The sequence below is a fragment of the Natrix helvetica genome, assembly GCF_964273705.1.
Source record: "Natrix helvetica genome assembly, chromosome: 1".
In the NCBI taxonomy this organism is placed as follows: domain Eukaryota; kingdom Metazoa; phylum Chordata; class Lepidosauria; order Squamata; family Natricidae; genus Natrix; species Natrix helvetica.
The window spans coordinates 219,363,892-219,386,274 of NC_138548.1; the positions used below are offsets into that span (position 1 = coordinate 219,363,892).

Below are 22,383 nucleotides of genomic sequence, written 5' to 3' on the forward strand. Positions count from 1 at the left end.
TTAAGGATGCAAGGGAATTAGGTTCCCTGAAAAGAAATAAATATTAACTGTAATTGAATATATGATGTACAATGAAAGTGAGGAACTTAGTTATATTAGACGGAAACTTTGTGATTGTATACATAATTGAAAATATGGATGCACAAACGCTTGTAACCAAACGACATGCTGTAAAATAATGGATGAGAATTTTTTATGTTGTCTTTTATGTTTAAAAATATTTTTTTTTAAAAAAAATGGCATTGCATAAGAGTATGCCTTGCCCATTTTGTCATATGGAATAGAGAGTTGGATACATTAGGAAAAATGTAAAAAAAGGTCAATGCATAGAAATAGGTTACCTAATAAGTTTACACAATAAAACATACAGAGATAGTCAACAAGAATGGGCAGAAAAATGTGCTGCTTACATACTTGAGTCAGAGGAAACAATACAAGTATGTAATTGTGTCATTTCTATCAAAATTCCATTGTGCACATGACATCATTTTGTGGTTTGTTATGGATGCTGCTGAGGGGAAAGACAGATGTCACAGAGAGTTGATAGGATCATCACAATGATAAATGTGAAAAGGAGTAGGAGAAAATTTGCCTCCTGTGAACTTTTTCTACTCATGCTCGGAGGTTCTGCAGAATTTTCTGAAACACAGAACTACCCTTCCTCTGTTCTGTTTTCCTAGTACCATCTGGGCTGTATGAATGACAGCATCCATTCTTTTAAATCTGGAAGTAGAGGAACAGCAAGTCACCTCCATTGGAAGTGTTTGATCCCTCTCCCCAAAGGAGACACTTTAGAGGGGAAGATGTATCTTCAAAACAGAAATTTCATGCGTGGTATCTTTTTCTAGGCCACTGGTGCAGGAACGTTGTGTCTGAGAAAGAAGTGAGACCTTTGAGATGCACACAGGCAATTGAGTTTCACAGTACTTGAGATGGTAACTAGTCAAAGCTCAGCTCCTGGTCAAATTGTTCTTCAAGTTTAAACATTCATCAATTAACATAAACATCCATAATTTGCCCACCCAGATAATGGCTACTCTGAAAATGTGCAGGGCCTATGGGGAAAGGTGTGAAAAGCAAGTGTACACTTGTAATGTGGGCAGTTATGAAAGACTAGTTAAGAAATACATTTTAATAGCTCAAGTTCTGAAGAGGACGTGTTACATTTTTCATTACTATTTTCATTACTCTTAGTCTCATTGTTCGTATCACCCATCTCCTCCCACTTATGACTGCAGGACTGTAACTTTGTTGCTTGTATCCTTACGATTTATACTGATATTGATTGTTTCCTGATTGGTTATTTGTACCCTATGACTATCATCAAGTGTTGTACCTTATGATTCTTGATGAATGTATCTTGCCTTTTTATGTACACTGAAAGCATATGCACCAAAGACAAATTCCTTGTGTGTCCAATCACACTTGGCCAATAAAGAATTCTATTCTATTCTATTCTATTCTATTCTATTCTATTCTATTCATTTCCCCACTTTTAGCTTCTCCCTGATTTATCCATCCCAACTGATTGAATTAAATTACTAGCAGAAGTCATCACTTGATCAGAGGAGCAAGTTGGGGGTTGAATGGAATTGCTTGGGATTATGAATTTGTTTAGCATATATACAGTATAAGGCTATTGGACTCTGGTCACCCTAAAACATTGAAAACATCAGGAACATTTTAACAACACAAAGAATTATATGTATTCAGAAGAGAAGACCACATGGAAAGTAGCGTGAAAAAAATCTAATAAGAGGCTCTCTCTCCACATTGCAATATGCCTGGGGGAAAAGCCAGAATATAGATCATATTGTACCCATTTCCCTCCGCTTTTCTAATGATGCTTTTTGTTGGCTGCATTTGTTTCTACGCAAGCTTGGGAAATGATTCTTATAAAGATCTCTGCTCTTTGCATGTTGTGCCCAGGCAGGCAAGGATCATGATTTAAATACATAATATTTCAAGTGCAAGACATTTTTTGCCCGGAAGTTTCTTTGCAATTAAGGAAACCTTCATTACTTGTTGTGGTTTAGTAGAGTACTTAGTATTGCTTGAATAGAAGCTGGAAACATTTAGCTGAACATGGTTTTCCAAACCACCCCAAAGTCCTGAAATCACCCTTGAAAACAACTTGTTATTTAAATTGGACTTGTTTATAGTATTCCTTAAACCAAGGTGCCCACATTGTAGTGTTACCCGCAATCTTCTTAAGTGGCCATAGCTCTAGATAAAATAGCGTACAGTTCTAAAGATGCTGTAGCCCTAAGAAAAGCACGGTGCTTACTCAAATGGCTCAATCTATCATTTCTGAGCCATTTACATGGATTCTTAGAAAATCAGTCACTCTCACCTTGATGCTCTTCAAGTATTTAGCCTAACAGTCATCTCTGAACATTGCTTGTGGTGGTGGCAATTTGTGGAAATTGCAGGTGGACACATCCAAAGAAACGAATGTTAGGAAAAACTGGTGTGGAGGTGCAACACGGTTAATTCTTCTTTTGTAGATTCCTCATGACACCATTTATGTGATTCATAATAAACAGACAGACACACACACATACATGCACACACAAATGCACGAAATGGTCTTAAGGGGTTCCCCTCTAAAACGAACCTTTGAAGAGTTTTCTAGAGCTGACTGTTTCCTTAGAACTCCCTATGCAATCTTGCTGATTGGCTCCGAAGACTTCTACAAACTTCTGCAGAGCATCCCACACCCAGATCTGTGTCTTGTTCTTTATGTGCAACAGTATTTGTTGGCACAGGGGAAGGTATCCTCAGTTGTACCCCCTTGCATTAATCTTCAGTTGTGTACCATAGCTTAAAGCTCTTTGAAGAAAGCAAAGATGGTAATGGTGAACATGAAAGGGATGCAAATAAGCTGGTATTGCAAGGCAAGCAATTTGGACAAATTAAAGTTATTGGATAGGTGTGTTGCACTTGATGTTGGGCCGTTACTGTAGAACTCATTGCTTGAAGGCAAGCCAAGCCCTTGAATATTTGCCTTCCTCTTCTCATTCCCATGCAACCAAGCCCAAGATTTCAAATGCATATAAGGAGACATCTCCCATTTCCACATCACAGGGGGGCTCTTGGTCTCCTCTAATCTCTACTCCTCTGTTTCTGCTTCACAACCTTGCCGTTCTCCCTCTCACAGACGCACCATGAACCGGCAATTCAGTTCCAGATCATTTTCAGCGGGGGGAAGGAGGAACTACTCTGTCTCCAACAGTGGCTTCCGAGTGGGCAACAGCTCAACCTCTGTCATCGGAGGACTGGGATCTTTTGGTGGTGGCTTTGGCAGCAGAAGTCTCTACAACACTGGTGGAAGCAAGCGGATTTCTATTGGCATAGGTTCCGGTGGTGGTGGAGGAGCTCACTTTGGAAGAAGCTTGGGTGGTGGTCTGGGATTCAGCAGTTATAACACAGGATATGGGGGTTTTGGTGGTGGTGGCATGGGCCTAGGTAGTCATGTTGGAGGCTTTGGTGGTGGTGGTGGTGGTGGTGGTGGTGGAGGATATGCATTTTCAGGCTCAATGCCTTGCCCACCTGGGCGAATCCACAACGTCATAGTGAATAAGAACTTACTGACTCCTCTGCACGTGGAGGTTGATCCTGAGCTTCAGAGGGTCCGGGTGCAAGAGAGAGAACAGATTAAGACCCTCAACAACAAGTTTGCCTCTTTCATTGACAAGGTAAGATGGAGGTCAGGGAGAACATTGCATTGCAAAAAGAAAAACTAGGAAGGTGTGAGGGGTTCAAGACTATTCTGAAAATAAGACACAAGGGAGCTTTTCTTTTACAACCTGGAGGTAGAATGATGCTGCTCAGGATTTGAATAGCTTATGAAAATCTAGCTTCATAAAGATGACAAAATGACTGAAACTATAATGATGGGAGTTTCTGCTGTTTTAATTGTAAGGCAACGTTCCCCAATCATGTGTTTTGGGTAATAATTTCTATTAATCCCTTTGTCTATGTTGGCTGGGAATGATGACATTTGTCATCAAACCTATCTGGAGAGCACCAGATGGTGGGAAGCTACACTTGAGAAAAGAACTAGTAACTTTATTTAAATTGTACTTTAAAATTAAGTACTCGGAAGGTATTTCAGTAATGAAGTTAATTATAAATGTGAAAGTTCTACAGTTTTCCTTGGAAATTGTCGAAGAAGGTTGGTCAGACATTTGTAATGATACTAGATTAAAAGATATCTTGTCAAGGAATACATGGTCATTTAAGATGTATGGACTTCAATACCCAGAATTCCCTAGTTAACTCCCAGGGTTCTGGGAATTGAAGTCTACATATCTTAAAGTTGCTGTGGTTGAGATACACTGATCTAAAGAACAGTGCCTGGTACAGCATCCACCCCCACAATATTTGTTGAATTCATTGCTGGCTTCACTTAGTATATATAGCAGCTTCTTTCAAATAAAATGTTATAGTGACATCGATGTAAATCTATTCTAGTACATCTAGTTAAATAAGCCTGTTTAATTCCCAAAAAGCTAATTGTCTCCAGAATGAATAGCTTGATCATCACTATTTCAAAGAGCTGGTTTCTCTTTGGAATATGTGTCTAAACATAGTTTTAAATGGCATTTTTTCTCATAAGAGGAAAGCTACACAAGCTGAATTTTAGCAAACCAAACCTACAACGTTTTTGAGATAGAGGTTACTTTCTACATGTAAAAGAAATATAAAAGCTTTTAAAGAAGGACTGCTTTGCATGCATTTCAACTGGGGTGGAAGTGAACTATTGTGACTTTTAAAAATATTTTTAGAATTTAAAAGTTAAAATGCAGAACTGTTGATATTGGTGAAAATGTAGGGGTGAGAGAAGTAGGAATGCTGCACTTTATTGCACATTTTGGATTAATTTGATAGCAGTAATTTGAATACTCATTTGGTTAATATAAATGGTTCTTCGAATTATGAAGTTAATGGTATATTCCTAATGACGTATTATGCAACAATGGTATATTCCTAATGACAGATACAACTTCATTCTTAGGTGTTTCTCAATCACAGGTTTGTTATGATCGCGTACATGTGAAAATCATGTTTCATGTTCGTCTTCATAATGTGTTTTATGCAACATTTATTGCTAGTATTTATAAACTACTTCCCCATGGTATTATTATTATTATTATTATTATTATTATTATTATTATTATTATTATTATTATTATTATTATTATTATTATATAATAGAAATAAATGAAAATATACTTGGTGTAGTGGCTAAGAGGCATCATGCTAGATATTGGCTTGAGTTCTAGTACTGTCTTGGGTATGAAAGTAGCTAAGTATCGCGCTCTTAGCCCTTGGACAATGGCAACCTGAAAATTGCAGGGATTAGTCTAGGCAGTCACCATGACTCAAGACTGTCCTGAAGATACATACACACACATACACACAATATAGAACATATTTAAAAATTAAATTGCTTTAATGACCTACACCTTGCAAACTGGAATCAAGTGTCCTACATGAAAGTGCTTTAAAAATGTGCTATTCCTTCCCTTACCCCTGCATGAGAACATTAAAATGGAACAGGTCAGGAAGGGCTGTCTGTACAATATAATGTTCTGAAAGTGTAGTCTACCTCTATGCAAATCTAATTAATACTTTGAGCTTTTCCTCATTGGGTTTTCTATATAGCTCTCTTTTAAACCTTTGTGTCATTATGCTCTACAGGGGCATACCACAGCAAGAGCTAAATAGCTGTATGTCTTCCCTTCATTAAATCTATACTTGACACGTGCCTAGTCAATTTTCCACCAAGCACTCATTCATTGCTTTCCAAAAAAACCTGGCAGATGTCTTTGTACAACTCATGGTATGGTATCGAATTATAGAGTTGGATGAGGTTAGTTAGATCAAGTCCATTCGTCTGCCCATTGCAGAAATCCAAATTTTATACGAAGAATATGTCTTACGATTCTAGAGGGAGCTTTGGGTGAATTTAACCCTTCCCTGTCTAATGATCTTTTTGCGTCACTTCATCTCAGTTCAGTTTTGTTTCCCCTCCTTTTTCTTTTTCAGGCCAGTTATCTTTTCCCCATTGCCGAATTACTCAATTGTCAAACCATTCTCATTGTCATAGGACTTTCCCCACTCCACACAGGACCTACTTTCTCGTACTTTAAATCCATTTTTCTTTCATGTTCTGCATTCTGGGTTGATAGATAATAGGTCCTAATCTTCTTCTTCGTTGCAGCCCCTGAGATATTGGAACACTGCTGTCATGTCATCCCTGGTCCTTCTTTTAATTAAACTACACATACCCATTTCCTGCAACCGTTCTTCATATGTTTTAGCCTCCAGTCCCCTAATCCCCTTTGCTGCTCTTTGCACTCTTTCCAGAGTCTCAACATCTTTTTTACATTGAGGTGATCAAAGCTGGATGCATAAGATGCGATCCTCTTCATAGGATTTAGTTTATAGCTGCCTCATCACTCTTATTGCCTTCCTTAAATCTGTTTCGACTTCTCTGAATCTTTCTTAATGGCTGCTGTCCACAACTGAACACAATAATCAGCCTTGAAATTCACCCGTACAGCATATATTTATTAGAAATAATGACAATGTTTTTAAAATATTAAAACTTGTTCATATTCCATTTGGGGGAAATCTTTCATTTATACTCAACTCTTGTTTCAGCCTTTTGAGGTGCTTCCATTCTTGAGGACCAAGATGAGGGAGACAACATTCTCTATTGGGATTTTCACATTGAGGATAAAGTGAATGAAAATGCATACCAAGTGTTGCCAGTCATATACAGTTTCGTATTTCCAAGTAGCAGTATATATCTCTCATGGCCAAGTTCCCAATGAATAGTTCTGGAGAAAAAAGATTGATGCAACTATTATTGAAAAACATTGTCATTTGGCAAACCCTTTCTGGATTTGCATATATCAAAATGTAATGGGGAATATTGTCCTTGTGAACTGGTCATGCTTAATCGACAATGATCTAAAATATGGCTTCAGAGACTCATAGGAAAAGACTACCTTACTTTCTACAGGATGCTCTGTCCTTTCAGTCAGGTTGAACCAGAATTTGGGTGGGGCAGACTTATCTTCTTCACTTTGTCTCGCTTATGATTTAAAAGAAAAGTTTAATGCATCCTGTTTCTGCATCAGTCCATCAAAATGCATGCACATTTGTGTATTCCAGTATAAGCATACACTATATTGCCAAAAGTATTCGCTCACCCATCCAAATAATCAGAATCACTTCCATGGCCACAGGTGTATAAAATCAAGTATCTAGGCATGCAGACTGTTTGTACAAACATTTGTGAAAGAATGGGTCACTCTCAGGAGCTCAGTGAATTCCAGCGTGGAACTGTGATAGGATGCCACCTGTGCAACAAATCCAGTCGTGAAATTTCCTCGCTCCTAAATATTCCACAGTCAACTGTCAGCTGTATTATAAGAACATGGAAGTGTTTGGGAATGACAGCAACTCAGCCACAAAGTGGTAGGCCATGTAAACTCATCCAACATCAGTGTGTGACTTCACAAATGCGCTTCTGGAAGAATGGTCAAAAATTCCCATAAACACACTCCTAAACCTTGGGCACAGCCTTCCCAGAAGAGTTGAAGCTGTTATAGCTGCAAAGGGTGGACCGACGTCATATTGAACCCTATGGATTGGGATGTCACTTACAGTAAGTTTATATGCGAGTAAAGGCAGGTGAGCGAATACTTTTGGCAACATAATGTATTTGCTCTTAGTTTCTGCAATATACAGTACCCATTTTTGTAAAGCAAAAATGTTTGTTTATTTCGCTTCTTCCTCTCCCATTCCTTCTCCCTCTTTCTCTTACCTTGGAATATCCAAATAGGAGAAATGCAAATACTTTAGTTCAGATTTGTGACTATGGAATAAAGGCAAAATTGACAGATTTTTGTCACTATTTCTTCAGGACGTTTAACATCTAATTTACCTCACAGCTGAGTATGTCATGGGCTGTTTGATTTTTCCAGTTATTTATCTATACTTGTGTGTTTTCAAGAGTGCAGCTTTCAGACCCAAATTTCCTTATTAAGATACATATGGACTTTCCTTCTGGCTAAATAAGAAACATAATCTTTTCCCAAAGAAAAATCCAAAGGTTTTTTGGGCGCCGTGTAGAGTATCATCTGGCAATGGTACTACATTCTGTTGCCAAGTTTGAAAATCATTATCTCCTTAATTCTTACGACATCCCTCAAGGCTAAGCTCCTCATTATCTCTTACTCTTGTTTCAGAGATGAAGGAGCTGATCTGATGAGATAACTAGTCAATTGCCCAAGGCCACCCAGGAAATCTGGCAGAATCACAATGAACGTTTTGTTCTCACAGTTTAAGAGCCTGAATTCTGGAGGGCATGGAGGAGGGGAGAACATGTCAATTAGAGCATTGGATGACTATAAAGATATATCATTCTTTAATGAACATTAATAAATTCTCCCTTTCAAATAATAAGCCATTCTAATTTTATCCTGAGGTTTTAAATATGAATAAGAAAGATAAGAGCTACTTTGATCTTTCATATTTTTTTTCTTTCCCAAATTTATTCTAAGTACATCTTCATTGAACATGGTTTTCCATATTTATTCAGCACCAATCCATCCTTAAAGTGCTGGTGAAAAACTATTCTATGCTTTGGCCATTGAGTGGATTCATTAAAGCAGCTACATCATTAGTGTGACTTTTAAAGCAGCTACATTTTTTTCCAGGCTTAGCTTGGGTAAAAGTTGGGGGAGGGGAATCATAGCTGATTTCATGAATTGGGGAGGGGTATAGGTTTGCTTTTGAAGGCTTTCTGAATAATTTTCAAAGCATATTCAGCTCCAAAGCATGTACCCCAAACACAACTTCTTTAGATTTACTTTAATGAGTTATAGATTTTGTAGCAAAATAATAAGCTTTTGTCTGTTAATGTGGCAGATCATAAAATAAAACAAAATGATTCCAGGCAATGTACATCTACTTGTTTGTATAGGAATTATGGTTTTCTGACTAATGAATCAGTGAAGTAAAAGTACAAATAAAAAATGAATATTGATAAACCTGTTTTAAAACCGTTAAAAATGAATGAAAAACAGCAAAGGCAAAGGCAATTCTAAAATACCCAATGCCCCTAAAAATGTAGGGACTCAATCTAATATGTTTCAGCCTAAATAATTAGATGTGGGTGTCATATGATTCCTAGGAGTGATCGTTTTAGGCCCCACTAATCAAATTAGCAGCCTTAAATGCAACTGTAGGTACGCAATTATGTTGACTAGGTTAAGACTGAAGTCAGGATTGCCTAATCCTGATTTGTATACTTCCCAAAAAGTGAATATCTTTGCTTCCCTACTTCATTTCGCATCTAAATCATTCCTAGTAATATATATTGCTGGGATTTTAGAGAAACAAAATATAGGTGTAAAATGCAACATTCCATTTATTTATTTTTAAAAAAGGATCTTTGCATCTTTGATGAATTTTAATTAACTGGTGATTTAAAATTTTGCAATGTGAACATGCATATCTATGCATTTACGTAAAATATTGATGCTGTGAAATTGTGTGAAAATTCATTTCAACACTGAATTTTTAAAATTAGAGAAAGGATGGATGGAGGGTTAAGGAAGGAGTTTTTCTTCAAGAGGACAAAACAGTTAAAACAATTAATCAATGAAATGGCAATTAATCAATGAAATGGCTTGCCTTCAGAAGTTGTGGGAGCTCTATCACTGGAGGTTTTAAAGAAGAGACTGTTAGATTGGGTAATGGATAGGCACACACAGGCTTAACGGTAACAGCAGCTCTTTATTAAGTATAACAAGTGAGAACAATCCAGCGAAGGTTGATTCTGATAAGAGCCCTTTTATAGGGAGCTGTCAGGCCCTTCGACCAATAGGATTAAACCTCTGTTCCCACCGGAACAGAGGACCTTGGTGGAAACCACTGTAATTAGAGCAAGTATCTAACACCCCTCCCCTCTTGGATGGAACAATCCTACTTGTTACGTAGTCACACAGGTAGGCGGGTTTTTGGGTAGCTCTGCCTGACCTGCGCAGTTGCAGGCAGCCACCCATTCTTCGATCTCCCTGTCCATGTTAGGCCACCACACATAACTCCTAGCCAAAGACTTCATCCTGACAATTCCAGGATGCCCTAGTGTAAAGCCTCTAATACTGCAATGCGCAGTTTGGGTGGAACAACAACCCGGTCCCCCCCACAGTAGACAGCCATTTACAACCTATATAACTCATCGCGTTTAGCAAAATCGGGATCGCATCCTCCCACATACATCCCTGCGGCCAATTCGCTCTCACAGGGAGGGGCTTCTCCTGATGCCGTCCACTAGGCAATGCCAACGGGCGACACCGAGGAGTAGGGCCTTCTCTGTGATGGGCCCAACCCTCTGGAATGACCTCCCCCCGACATTAGAACCACCACTGACTTCCGCTCCTTCCGACAGAAATTGAAGACACACCTGTTCCGACTGGCTGGCCTGGCATAATTATAACGTCTACCTCCTGGCATACATATTTCTTACTGGTTTTTAGAGGGATTGTTCTTTTAAACTTAATTTTATAGGATATTGGGGTTTTAAATTTTGTACATTTTAAATTATTTACTTAGCAGTACAGTTCTGTATATCTTTTTATCCTCCTCTTATTTATGAATCTATCTACTTAATAATTTTAATTATCTAAATTTTATAGTTACTTACGATGTATTTCTGATATGGACTGTACATCGCCCCGAGTCCCTTTTGGGAGAGGGGGCGATCTATAAGCGCTAAGAAATAAATAAATAATAAATAAAATAAATAAATAATAAAATGCATTTTGAAATCAGCCCCAACAGGCCCCTTGGGCCACCCCCTCCACACCCAGTTCAAAATTTTCTTGATGGTGGAGTCCTTTGCAGAGTGATGGGCAACGTCACTGGATGAGACAGTCCCAGTCTCAAGGCAGTCAATGAGGAGGACTGGCATCTCAGGGTAGGGTCAGCAAGAGGTTCAGGCAGTGGGCAGTGGCTGAGAGCATCAGAGTGCCCCAAAGTGGAGCCTGGTCGGTGGATGAGACGGTAGGAGTAGGCAGCTAGAAGATGGTCCATCTGGTCATGCGGGGTGATAATGACACTGGGGTAGGTAGGTCCCCAGCCAGTAAGCCCAACAATGGCTTGTGGTCCATAACCAGTTCAAAGTCCCGGCCATATAGATACTCATGGAACCTCTTTACTCCAGCCACTGCAGCCAAAGCCTCACGGTCCAGCTGGCTGTAGTTCTGCTCTACAGCAGACAAGGTCCTGGAGTAAAATGCAATAGGGGCTTCGGTTCCGTTGGGCATGCGGTGGCTGAGGATGGTGCCAATGCCAAACGGGGAAGTGTCATAGGTCAGTACCAATGACAGGGTCTGGCTGTACTGTACCAGGAAGGAATCCTCTGACAGGAGTTGTTTTACTGCGGCAAATGCGGCAGCCTTGGCTTTGCCCCAGGACCACTTCACGTTCTTAGCCAAGAGATGGTGTAAGGGCTCAGCAACGGTGGCTTTCTGTTTGAGAAAGACACTGTAGAAATTAAGGAGCCTGAGGAATGCCTGCAGCTCGATTTGATTGCGAGGTGTGGGTGCGTCCTTAATTGCTTTGATTTTTTGTGTGGTCGGGTGAATCCCAGAGCCGTCGATTAGGTACCCTAAGAATTCAACTCTTGGCACGTTAATTTGGCATTTCTCTTTTTTTGAGATGGAGGCCTTTGTCTCTAATTCGAGCCAAAACTGTTCGTACAAGTTTTAAAAGTTGCACCTCGTTTGCAGCCGATACCAAGATGTTGTCGAAATAGGGGACGACTCCTGGAATCCCTTGCAAAAGCCGTTCCATGATGCTTTGGAACAGTCCAGGGGCAATACTAATGCCGAATTGCAGGTGGTGACATTTGAATGCACCCCTGTGCGTCACAATGGTTTGGGCCTCCGCCGTAGCGCCATCTACAGGGAATTGTTGGTATGCATGCGCCATGTAGCGAATTTTTTCCAGGGCCTAATGAATGAAGGAGGTGCTGTACAATGGATACAGGGTAGGCGCTTTGTTGTAGCGCTTTATTTATTGTGCACTTGTAGTCCATGCAGATGCGGACAGACCCATCAGATTTGACAGGCGTCACTATAGGGGTCTCCCAGCGTGCGTGATTGACCGACTCTAGGATTCCCTGGCCTACGAGCTTGTCAATTTCCCTGTCTATTTTGGGGTGGAGAGCAAAAGGTACTCTCCTGGGTTTTAGCCTTATTGGGGCTATGTTGGGGTCCAAACTAAAGGAAATTGGAATCCCCACATACTTACCCAGACCAGTGCCAAAGAAGTGCTCGAACTCCTTAATGATGGCTTCAGTGCCGTCGTCTTTCAAAGCGTTGATACCGGTCACTTCTAGGCTCAGGGCTTGGAATCAATCTAGCCCTAGGAGGCTCTGCAGGTTGCCACTAACCACTGTCACTGGGAGTTTCCCGCTGAACTGCTTGAACTTCACCTGGAAGGTGCCTTGGCCCTCGATGGGGACCCAGTTTCCCTGGTAATCTCGTAGGTGGATGTCAGGGGTGTGAAGATACTGCTTCATTAGGCTAGGGATAGCCTGCTTTAGGGTAGACCACGGTATGATGGTCTACCCTAACCATGGTATGATGGTCTGGCTCTGCAGCCTCGCGATGTATGTGTGTACTCTTTTGCGCATCTTGTGGAGCACTTTGGCACTGCAGTCTCAGTAGATTTGATGGCTGATTCGGATGCCCTGGCTTCGTCCAAGACGCATGCTGGCGAACATGCTTGGATGGCTTGGGCGCATAGTGGGTCCTCAGCATCTGCTGAAGCACGGACCAGGTGACTGATTGTAGCGGTGTCAGCTCAGAGAGGTCTTTCGCCATCTCGAACACTTCCCGGCCACAGTATCCGAGGAACATGTTCTTCTTGCGGCCTTCAGAAAGGCCCATGAGGTCATTTGCCTCAAGGAAGCAGTCAAATCTTAGCATGTACGAGTCCCAGTGCTTGGTGACTGGGTCATAGGGAGTCGGTGGGGCACGCATGGCCATTTTGTGTTCAGAGGGCGTTTTGAGTTTGCCGCTCAAAAATGGCTGCTCGAAGCCGGATTGAGCTCAGGGCTGGATGTACTTCCTGGATTGCTACGTTCTTTTGGTTCATCTAGTTGCCTTTCAATCCCACCTTCGTCGCCAGTGTTAGATTGGGTAATGGATAGGCACACACAGGCTTAACGGTAACAACAGCTCTTTATTAAGTATAACAAGTGAGAGCAATCCAGCAAAGGTTGAGTCTGACAGCAGCCCTTTTATAGGGAGCTGTCTGACCCTTTGACCAATAGGATTAAACCTCTGTTCCCGCTGGAACATAGGACCTTGGTGGAAACCACTGTAGTTAGAGCAAGTGTTTAACAGGACAACCATTTGTCTGAAATGGTATAGGGTTTCCTGCTTGAGCAGGAGGTTGGACTAGAAGACCTCCAAGGTCCCTTCCAACTCTGTTATTCTGTCTCTTTCACATGGGGAAATCAGCAGAGATTCAGCAGGGCCTTCCACCTGATCTGATAAAGAAGGATACAAGAATTGAATTGGCACTAGGGAAATCCATGTTCAGCTCCCAGCTTTAGCCATGGAAGTTAACTTGGTGTCTTAGTCTAGTCATTTACTCTGAACCCTGTCTACCTGATGGCATTATTGCTGGGAAAAGTGGAAGAGAGAGGGCTATATAGACAGGGTAGGGACTAATCTGCAAAATAAAGATATGGATTCTAGCCAGTTCTTCAAGAAAGGTAACAAGGTCCCTCTTCTCTCTCCTTTCCTTGTTGGGTTTTAGGTGCGATTCCTTGAGCAACAGAATAAAGTCCTAGAAACCAAATGGGATCTTCTGTACCAACAAGGCTCTCCAGCACTAAGGGACAATCTTGAACCTATTTATGAGGCTTACATTGAAACTCTTCGAAGGCAGCTTGACAGCCTCTGCAATGATAAAAACCATTTGGACATAGAACTGAAGAACACACAAGAACTTGTGGAAGATTTCAAGAACAAGTAAGTAAAAGTGAAGAGAAGTTGATGATGTTGGGTGGATGATGCGGACTTCTGTCAAGAAGGCAAAGCAATGTGTGATGCCTTCCTCCCAATTACTGTAGCTGCTCTTACACTATTGCTATTGCTATCGCTAATGATCTCCTGATTTCATTTACCATAGAAAACTGTCATAAAGTTATATATTCAGTAAGGCTTGTAAAGATTTTGTATATATCTGAACAACCGGTTGAATAAGGGTAATATAATCAGTGCTAGTAATAATTTATTCCTATTGCAGATATGAGGATGAAATTAACAAACGGACAGCTTGTGAAAATGATTTTGTGGTGCTCAAAAAGGTAAGTGGCCCGTATTAACATATTAACACATGGAAACGTAAAGCTGCAATCATATTTTTTTAAAATTCCTTATACATCCCTACTCATAAACATTTGCACTTCCACATCTATCTGCAGTGTTAAAGTTAATAGTCTTACATGCCTGGCAATCACAGTTACCACATTACCTGTTTTAAATCCAATACCAACATTTTGAACCATTGATGTGCAGCTTAGCTTAGGACAGAGATGCAGATCGTTGCTAAAAAAAACTCTCTTCCAAAAGTTCACATATCTATGCATTTAAAATGTTGGTTTCTAACCTGGGTATTTTTTATTTTCTGAAAGTGCAGCTTAATTATAGGGATGTATTCTTGCAATGTCTGCCATACCTGATACCACTACAGATTGTGAATGAGTGTGGAGTAATGCTTAAGTTATAGGGCTAAAAGAGGGAAGAGCCAGGTTGCAGTCTAGCCACAGCCATGGAAGCTCACAAGATAAATTTGGGCCTCTGGCTCTCTAGCAACCCATCCCACCATATAGGCTAGTTCTTCTGTGGAATGCTAGAACACTACAAATGCAGGCTTGAGCTCCACAAAGCTAGCTCTTCATCGAACAAATAAATAAGCAATGCTTTGTTCTATATTATATACCAGGTATACTACCTGCATAGAATATTGCTTCCTTAAAAAGCCTTAAAACGGGAATTTCTGTGTTAAAGCTCTGACACATCGTTGCCTGACTATGATAGTATTCATATGTTTCTTCCTAAGGATGTGGACGGCTCATATATGCACAAGATTGATCTGGGATCCAAGTCTGACTCCTTGACTCAATATATCCAGTTCTTAAGAACGCTCTTTGATGCGGTAAGGATCACTTCTGCCTTATTATAACTATTAGCACCTAAAGCAAATTCATTTTCCAATATGTGGCCAATAAAAGCATTTTGAATGCATGTAAGAGATCTCTGCTAGAGCAATACATGCCATCCAATGTATAGCTTTCTCACTGTGTTTTACTGCCTGCATAAACCTGTCCTTTTACCTGTTATAAAAGTGGTCCTAAGACCTATGATGGGAAATGGTGGCTCAGTGGCTAAGACGTTGAGCTTGTTGATTAGAAAGGCCAGCAGTTTGGCGGTTCGAATCCCTAGCGCCACGTAATGGAGTGAGTTCCTGTTACTTGTCCCAGCTTCTGCCAACCTAGCAGTTCGAAAGCATGTAAAAATGCAAGTAGAAAAATAGGAACCACCTTTGGTGGGAAGGTAACAGCAATCAGTGCGCCTTCAGTGTTTAGTCATGCTGGCCACATGACCATGGAGAACGTCTTCGGACAGTGCTGGCTCTTCAGCTTTGAAATGGAGATGAGCACCGCCCCCTAGAATCGGGAATGACTCACACAAGGGGAACCTTTACCTTTACCTTTAAGACCTATATATTCATTAACCCCGAATAGCTGCTTTCAAATCAATCATTATTTTAATCCTAGGTAAAATAAATCCGTTCTTATCGGATTGTTTGGTGTGGGGTGAGCTCAGGAGGGGCTTTTCTATGTTGCAAGGATACCTGAAAAGGTGGACACCTTAATGGCTTTCAGAGAGAGATTCATATCTCCCATGCCATGTGAGGTGAACAAGCATCACATCTTTTCCCCATGGAAGTGAAAAGTGAATGGTGGTTGTTGACACTTCTATCTTGACAGCTATGAACAAAGTGACACTGAGAATTCCAAATAATATCTAATGATAGAAATCCCACCTGTAAAGGATTTCAAACCCTGGCACGTCTGCTTTGATAGAGGATCTGGAATCTTTACTTGAAAGTCGTTCATATAATTATTTTCCCGTGAGCTCCTTTCAATGTAGACACATGTCTAACAAGTTAATCCAAGGGCACAAGCATACTCTGTCACGGTTCCGCATCATGGCTTTTTCCTTAACAATTGCATTGTTTGCAACTCCCACAGGAGCTGACTCAGCTGCACTCGCAAGTTAAGGAGACGAACGTTATTCTGCAAATGGACAACAACCGAGATCTGGATCTCGACAGCATCATTGCTGAAGTCAAAGCTCAGTATGAAGACATTGCCAATCGCAGCAGAGCAGAGGCTGAGGCATGGTACCAAAGTAAGGTGAGGATCTTTGGCAAAAGCAGATGTAATTTCATCTCAACTTGAATGACAGTCCCCTCAACTATAAAGCAAATCTCTGAGAGGTTTCAATATTTACACTGGAACGAAATTGAATTCAATGCTCTCTGATGCTCCTGAATTAAGAACTGCTGAAATCTGAAAGAACCAAGTAGCAGTTTGTCCAGAAAGTTAGTCTTTTGCAAGAAATTCAAACAACGGTCTTTAGGGCAGCCCAAAGAGGTTCATAAGATCACTATATCATACTATATCTTTTTAGATCTGATCTAGTCCACAAGATACAGGAAGCACTATCTTTACGTCGTACACATAGGGCATATTACACCCCAAAATGGTTTGGTGAATGACCACTATCTATAAATAGTTATCACCATCTTTTCCATTTGTATTTCATTTTTCTAAAATGGAAACTTCCCCATCTTGGGTGCATTTATGAGATGTTTCAGCTGCTCAAAAAATATTGTATGGCCTGGCATACAATGTACCTTGCTGTTTTGCCTCAAGTGGAAAAGTATGTTCTGCTCATTTGGTAAGCTGGCTCTTTTGCCTTTGAGAGTCTTCCAGCTTCTTGGAATTGGTCCCAAAAATTTGCTTTTGCCCTGAGAGCACGTCTGCATATAAATTTATATTCAGTATATGCATTCCTTTATTGAAAATAGATTTCTGTTCCTGCAGCTAAATTTTGGTTCTTCATCTATGGAAAAACTAGACCTTTCTGTACATTAAGCTAGTGCAATTCAAAATTTTCTTTTCCAAGTACTTCGAGCACTCAACCTTTTTTTTTTCTACACATTTACAATCATGCCAACTATTTTATGCATGTGAATAAAGACCATTTTGTGAATAGGGCTTATTTAAGATGCACAAAATGATTATCCCTTTCCATTTTGACTTTCAGTTCCAAGAATTGCAAAGTACGGCTTTCAAACATGGAGATGACTTGAAATCAACCAAAGATGAGATTGCAGATATGAGCCGGATTGTCCAAAGACTTCGCTCCGAAATCGAAATTGTGAAGAAAGCAGTAAGGAATATCTTTTTCCTTCTTTTTTTTCCCTCCTCTCCTCTCTATTTCTTTTTCTAAGGGAGAAATTAATTGTTTTATGATGGTCAAAGATCCAACTCTTGTAACTGCCTAGGTTCAACCCCCCCCCCCGCCTTAAACAGGATTTATGCAATCCGTAAGCGATTTCAATAATTCCTTAGATTCTTTCTTATTTCGTTTTTATAAACTTTCTTGGTTTCTGGGGAGAAAGGGCAATGGGGGACATCTTCCATTTAGGGGCTGATAGCTTCTCCGGATTTCCTTAGTTCCATTTATAATTGCTTTCAAAGCACATCTTCAAGGCTGCTCAGAGTTTTAGAATCCCATGTTCTACTAGTCACTTTCACTGGTTTGGTATTCTCATCTTATTTTCCCACCTGAATACTTTAGCTTCAGTCAGTTCATATGGAAACCACCCAGGGGCGGCTTCAAAATTTTTAGCAACGGGTTCTCTGCCCGGTTGCTAGGTGGGCATGGCCATGATGGGCATGGCCTAGTCAGTCTCCTGCACCACAGCGGGGAGGGGGCTTTTCACCCTTCCTGGGCTCCGGAGGCTTTCCTCATGCCTCCGTGAGGGCAAAAACTGCCTCCCCAGGCTCTGGAGGCCCTCCAGAGGCCAGAAACAGGCCTGGCCTCTGGCCTCCTTCCTCAACTTTAGGGAGGCCCATTTTTGCCCTCCCCAAGTCTCCACGCAGCCCTGTACTTACCTGGCATCCCAAACAGGCCACGTGGAGACTCCTGGAGGGGAGGGGCCAGCCAGGGGTGGGATTTGCAGATTCGCTGAACTGGGCAGATCCTAAGCTACAGCATTGCCTGAACCTGTGCGAACCCGCAGAAGCCCACCCCTGAAACCACCTTGGTGTGTGTGTGTGTGTGTGTGTGTGTGTGTGTGTCATATTTTAACTGAAGTAAAAATAGTAATACCATAGAATAGTGTTTTTAAAGAAACAGTGGCTTGCTATGAGTAAACCCCAAGAAACAAAGCAGATACCTTATACTCAACAGCAACAGAAAGAAATGAATTCCCTTAACTAGTGACGGAATTCTTTCTCCAAAATCTTACATTCTTCTCTAAGAAACAAATAAAAGTAAAAGATGGGGCCTGGAAAGAATACTCAGTTAATGTTGGTGCTTCAACTAAAAAGTCCCTGCCTCTTTGAATTAATGAATTAATTGATTCATTTGTATTGGCAATCACATCCATGTACACAAAACATGAAACATTTGTCTCTTTCTTTCTCAGATTGGCAGCCTGCAGGCCACCTTAGCAGAATCTGAACAACGTGGGGAGTCAGCCCTGAAAGATGCTCGGACAAAGTTGCTTGACCTCCAGAGTGCCCTCACATCGGCAAAGGATGAGCTGGCTCGCCTGCTGCGGGATTATCAAGAACTGATGAATGTGAAAATGGCCTTGGACGTTGAGATTGCTACATACAGGACCCTGCTAGAGGGAGAGGAGTGCCGGTAAATATTGACCAGGATATCAGACTCTTTTGCCTATTTCCATGTGCAAAAGACCAATTGCCAAGATTTGAGTTTTGAAGGTGGCTGTCTATTCTGGTCAAATGCACATGGGTAGGTCAGAGGTGGGATTCACTTACCCTCCCTACTGGTTCGCAAATGTGAGCGTGCTCACAAGGGCCTTGTCTGTGCATGCGCAGTGCTCGTGCATTACATCAGGGTGGGTGGGAGGAGCCTTCCGTAGCCACTGCTACCGGTTCACCCGAACCAGAAAGAACTGGCTGAATACCACCTCTGTGGTGAGGACTTGGACAATCTCTTTAGCTAATAATGTACTGTATTTTTTGGAGTATAAGACGCACCGGAATATAAGATGCACCAAGATTTTGAAGAGGAAAATTTTAAAAAAAGTTTTTGCACTCTGCTGACCTCTCAAAAACAGCCCGTTTTTTTGTGAATACAGGCCCATGTTTTTTTTCAAAAAAGGACATGGATAGTCTTTAGGAGGCTTATAGAGTGCTCCTGGGAGCTTGGGGAAGAGGGGCAACACTGAGCAAAGAAATGGCCCGTTTTTTGCTCATTTCTACCCTTCCCAACCCCCAGGAGCTCTCTGAAAGCCTTCTAAAGGCTATGCATGGCCATTTTGGTGAAGGGAGGCGGGTTTCAGGAGGCAAAAAATGCTGTATTCAGTGTATAAGACACACCCAGATTTTCAGCCTCTTTTTTGAGGGAAAAGGGTGCGTCTTATACTCCGAAAAATATGGTAGGTAGAATTTTTTTTTCAACAATGCATAGTTCCAGAGCAAATTATTTGGAATAGCAGAAAGAGAAATAAGTTGATACAAGACTAAAGCCAAGAAGGAGATAGCTTAAATTCTACTATAGGACTGGTTAGAAAACCATGAATTATGAAAATACAACTGTACAGAGCTGGGTGTGAATCTCATTATCCCGAGAATATCCAGCTCATAGTTAATAACCTGATGCTCTGGCCCTGAGTGATAAATTTGCAGGATTCAGGAAAGACTCCTGGAAGCTATTTTGAAGCAAATTTGATGCTATTATGAAAGCCATGAAAATCCTGGGAGGTATAGAATTTTCTGGATGGTAAAATTCGTTCTTTGTTTCAACCCTTTGTTTTTCTTTTCTCTCTTAGGATGTCGGGCGAGTTTGAAACCCCTGTCAATATCTGTAAGTACGCAACCTAGCGTTCAGTTAAATTAGACAGTGCTTTTGTCATCTTGAGTGGCCAAGTCTGATTTCCTGTATTGTTTTCCAATCCACAGCTGTGATCAGCAGCTCGAGCACCATGAGTGGTGCAGCAGGAGGAGGAGGATACGGTGTCGGCGGGGGATCTGGCTACGGAGTTGGAGGAGGAGCTGGATATAGTATCGGTGGAGGAACCAGCGGATTAAACCTTGGTGGTGGCGGCGGCGGAGGTCACAGCCACATGAGCGTTGGAGGGGGGAAAATGAGCCGATTTAGTAGTGGGGGCAGCTTAAGTGGCTCTGGAAGCCTCACAGGGGGCGGATACAGCTACGGTGGGGGGAGTTCAAGCATGAAGATCGTATCGGCCACAAGCTCCTCAAGCAAGAGAATAATCAGCTAAGGTTTCCAAAAGCAGAGCTCACTTCCTGCTTCAAGAAACAGAAGAGTCTCTTGTTATCACGTGCCCCCCCCACCAACACAACATACAGTACTTTCTGAAAATTTAGTGTGCCCACAATTGCCCATACTTCCTCTGCAATGATCATACAATCCTCTACATTTACAGGGTAAATCGCCTGCTGGGATGGCACTTGTAAGCCTAGGTCATGATCAGGAGGTTGATCTACTATTGCAACCCTTCCAGGATCTAGGTGGATGATCACATACTTGGAAGGTTCCTCTCTCTTTTGCTTTCTAAAAGGATGCATGTATGCATATACAAAACCAGTGTGTCAGGGCTTCGAGCCCAGTTTTCTCCCTGGCATGCTAGCTTTCCATGAATAGGCACGTTTTCTGATCAACGACAGAAGCATTTCAATCATGTAATCATCCACCTGCAGGCTCAGAAGTGGCCCATCCCAGAAAGGCAGAAGATGCAAGTTGATGTGATTGTTCTGATTGTATGTGTTTCACCTCATCCGTTTTTTTTTTGACGCTCTGCTGCATAGACCATTGTAATTTCCCTGCACCCTCACATTGTTGTGCTAGTGCTTCTGTGAATGGAATGGTGCTTCCCATATTGGCTTCCTCCATGTGGGCAGCTGTATTGTTGCATAACTCTGTAGGAAGCAGGTAACCTAGCTTGTCTCTTTGCTGCTCTGCTTCAGTGGCTTTGCACAAGCCCGTCTTGTCACAAAGAGAATACACTAAATTGCAGATGAAGAACAAGAGCACCAAACCAGCCATACCACTTTTATAAGCTCTGTTTAAAGTATCACTTTATTGTACATCTTGTTTTTAAATTCTAATGTACAGTAGTTCGTGTGATTATATGCCATCCTCTAAAGTTGTTAACGAAAAGCAAAATGCAAGCTTCCGGCAGTTTCCTCATTCACAGTGTACCTCATGAAATAATCTCTTGTCAATAAAGTCTTGTGCTGCAATAAATACTGTCATTTTTACATTAGCTCAAACCCCTCTCTTTTGTTTTGTAGCACAAATTATGGCACTGCTTCGACCTGTGACTTAGAACCAAATGTGACTTTGAGCCTAATTTCACTTGGGTTCTCAGTTCTAATGTCTGGTAGCATCAATCCCATTTATCCCATTCCTTTGGCTTCTGCTTACCGGAGAAAAATAAGAATTAGAAAAAATAAATAAATAAAAGGAAGAGAGAGGACAGGCAGTGCCAGAGAAGCCAAAATGGGATACACTTGACTTTTGCTCTACCTATTAATTCCTGCAGCACTGTTCTCCATTAGCCAACATCCCTCAAGAGATGATTTCTAAGGGAACTTGGCCCTGGACAAAAATAAAATTGCCTATCTTTGCTCTAAGGGATGTGGTGGCTCAGTGGCTAAGATGTCGAGCTTGTTGATCAGAAAGGTCGGCAGTTTGGCGGTTCGAATCCCTAGCACCGCGTAACAAAGTGAGCTCCTGTTACTTGTCCCAGCTTCTGCCAACCTAGCAGTTCGAAAGCATGTAAAAATGCAAGTAGAAAAATAGGAACCACCTTTGTTCCATGCGCCTTCAGCGTTTAGTCATGCCAGCCACATGACAACAGAGACATCTTCGGACAGTGCTGGTTCTTCGGCTTTGAAACGTAGATGAGCACCACCTCCTAGAGTCAGGAACGACTAGCACATATGTGCGAGGGGAACCTTTACCTTTACCTTTGCTCTGCAGG

General features: G+C 41.3%; 1 protein-coding gene across 1 annotated transcript; it reads left to right on the plus strand.

The window, feature by feature from the left end:
- Positions 1-3,058: 3,058 nt before the first annotated feature.
- Positions 3,059-21,663, plus strand: LOC309382902 (keratin, type II cytoskeletal 75-like). The gene is made up of 9 exons (XM_081934864.1): positions 3,059-3,698; positions 13,858-14,072; positions 14,350-14,410; positions 15,166-15,261; positions 16,361-16,525; positions 17,442-17,567; positions 18,832-19,052; positions 20,206-20,240; positions 20,336-21,663. Exons 1-9 carry the CDS (start codon positions 3,168-3,170, stop codon positions 20,656-20,658), a joined length of 1,773 nt encoding a protein of 590 aa, XP_081790990.1. The 5' UTR covers positions 3,059-3,167; the 3' UTR covers positions 20,659-21,663.
- Positions 21,664-22,383: the final 720 nt, after the last annotated feature.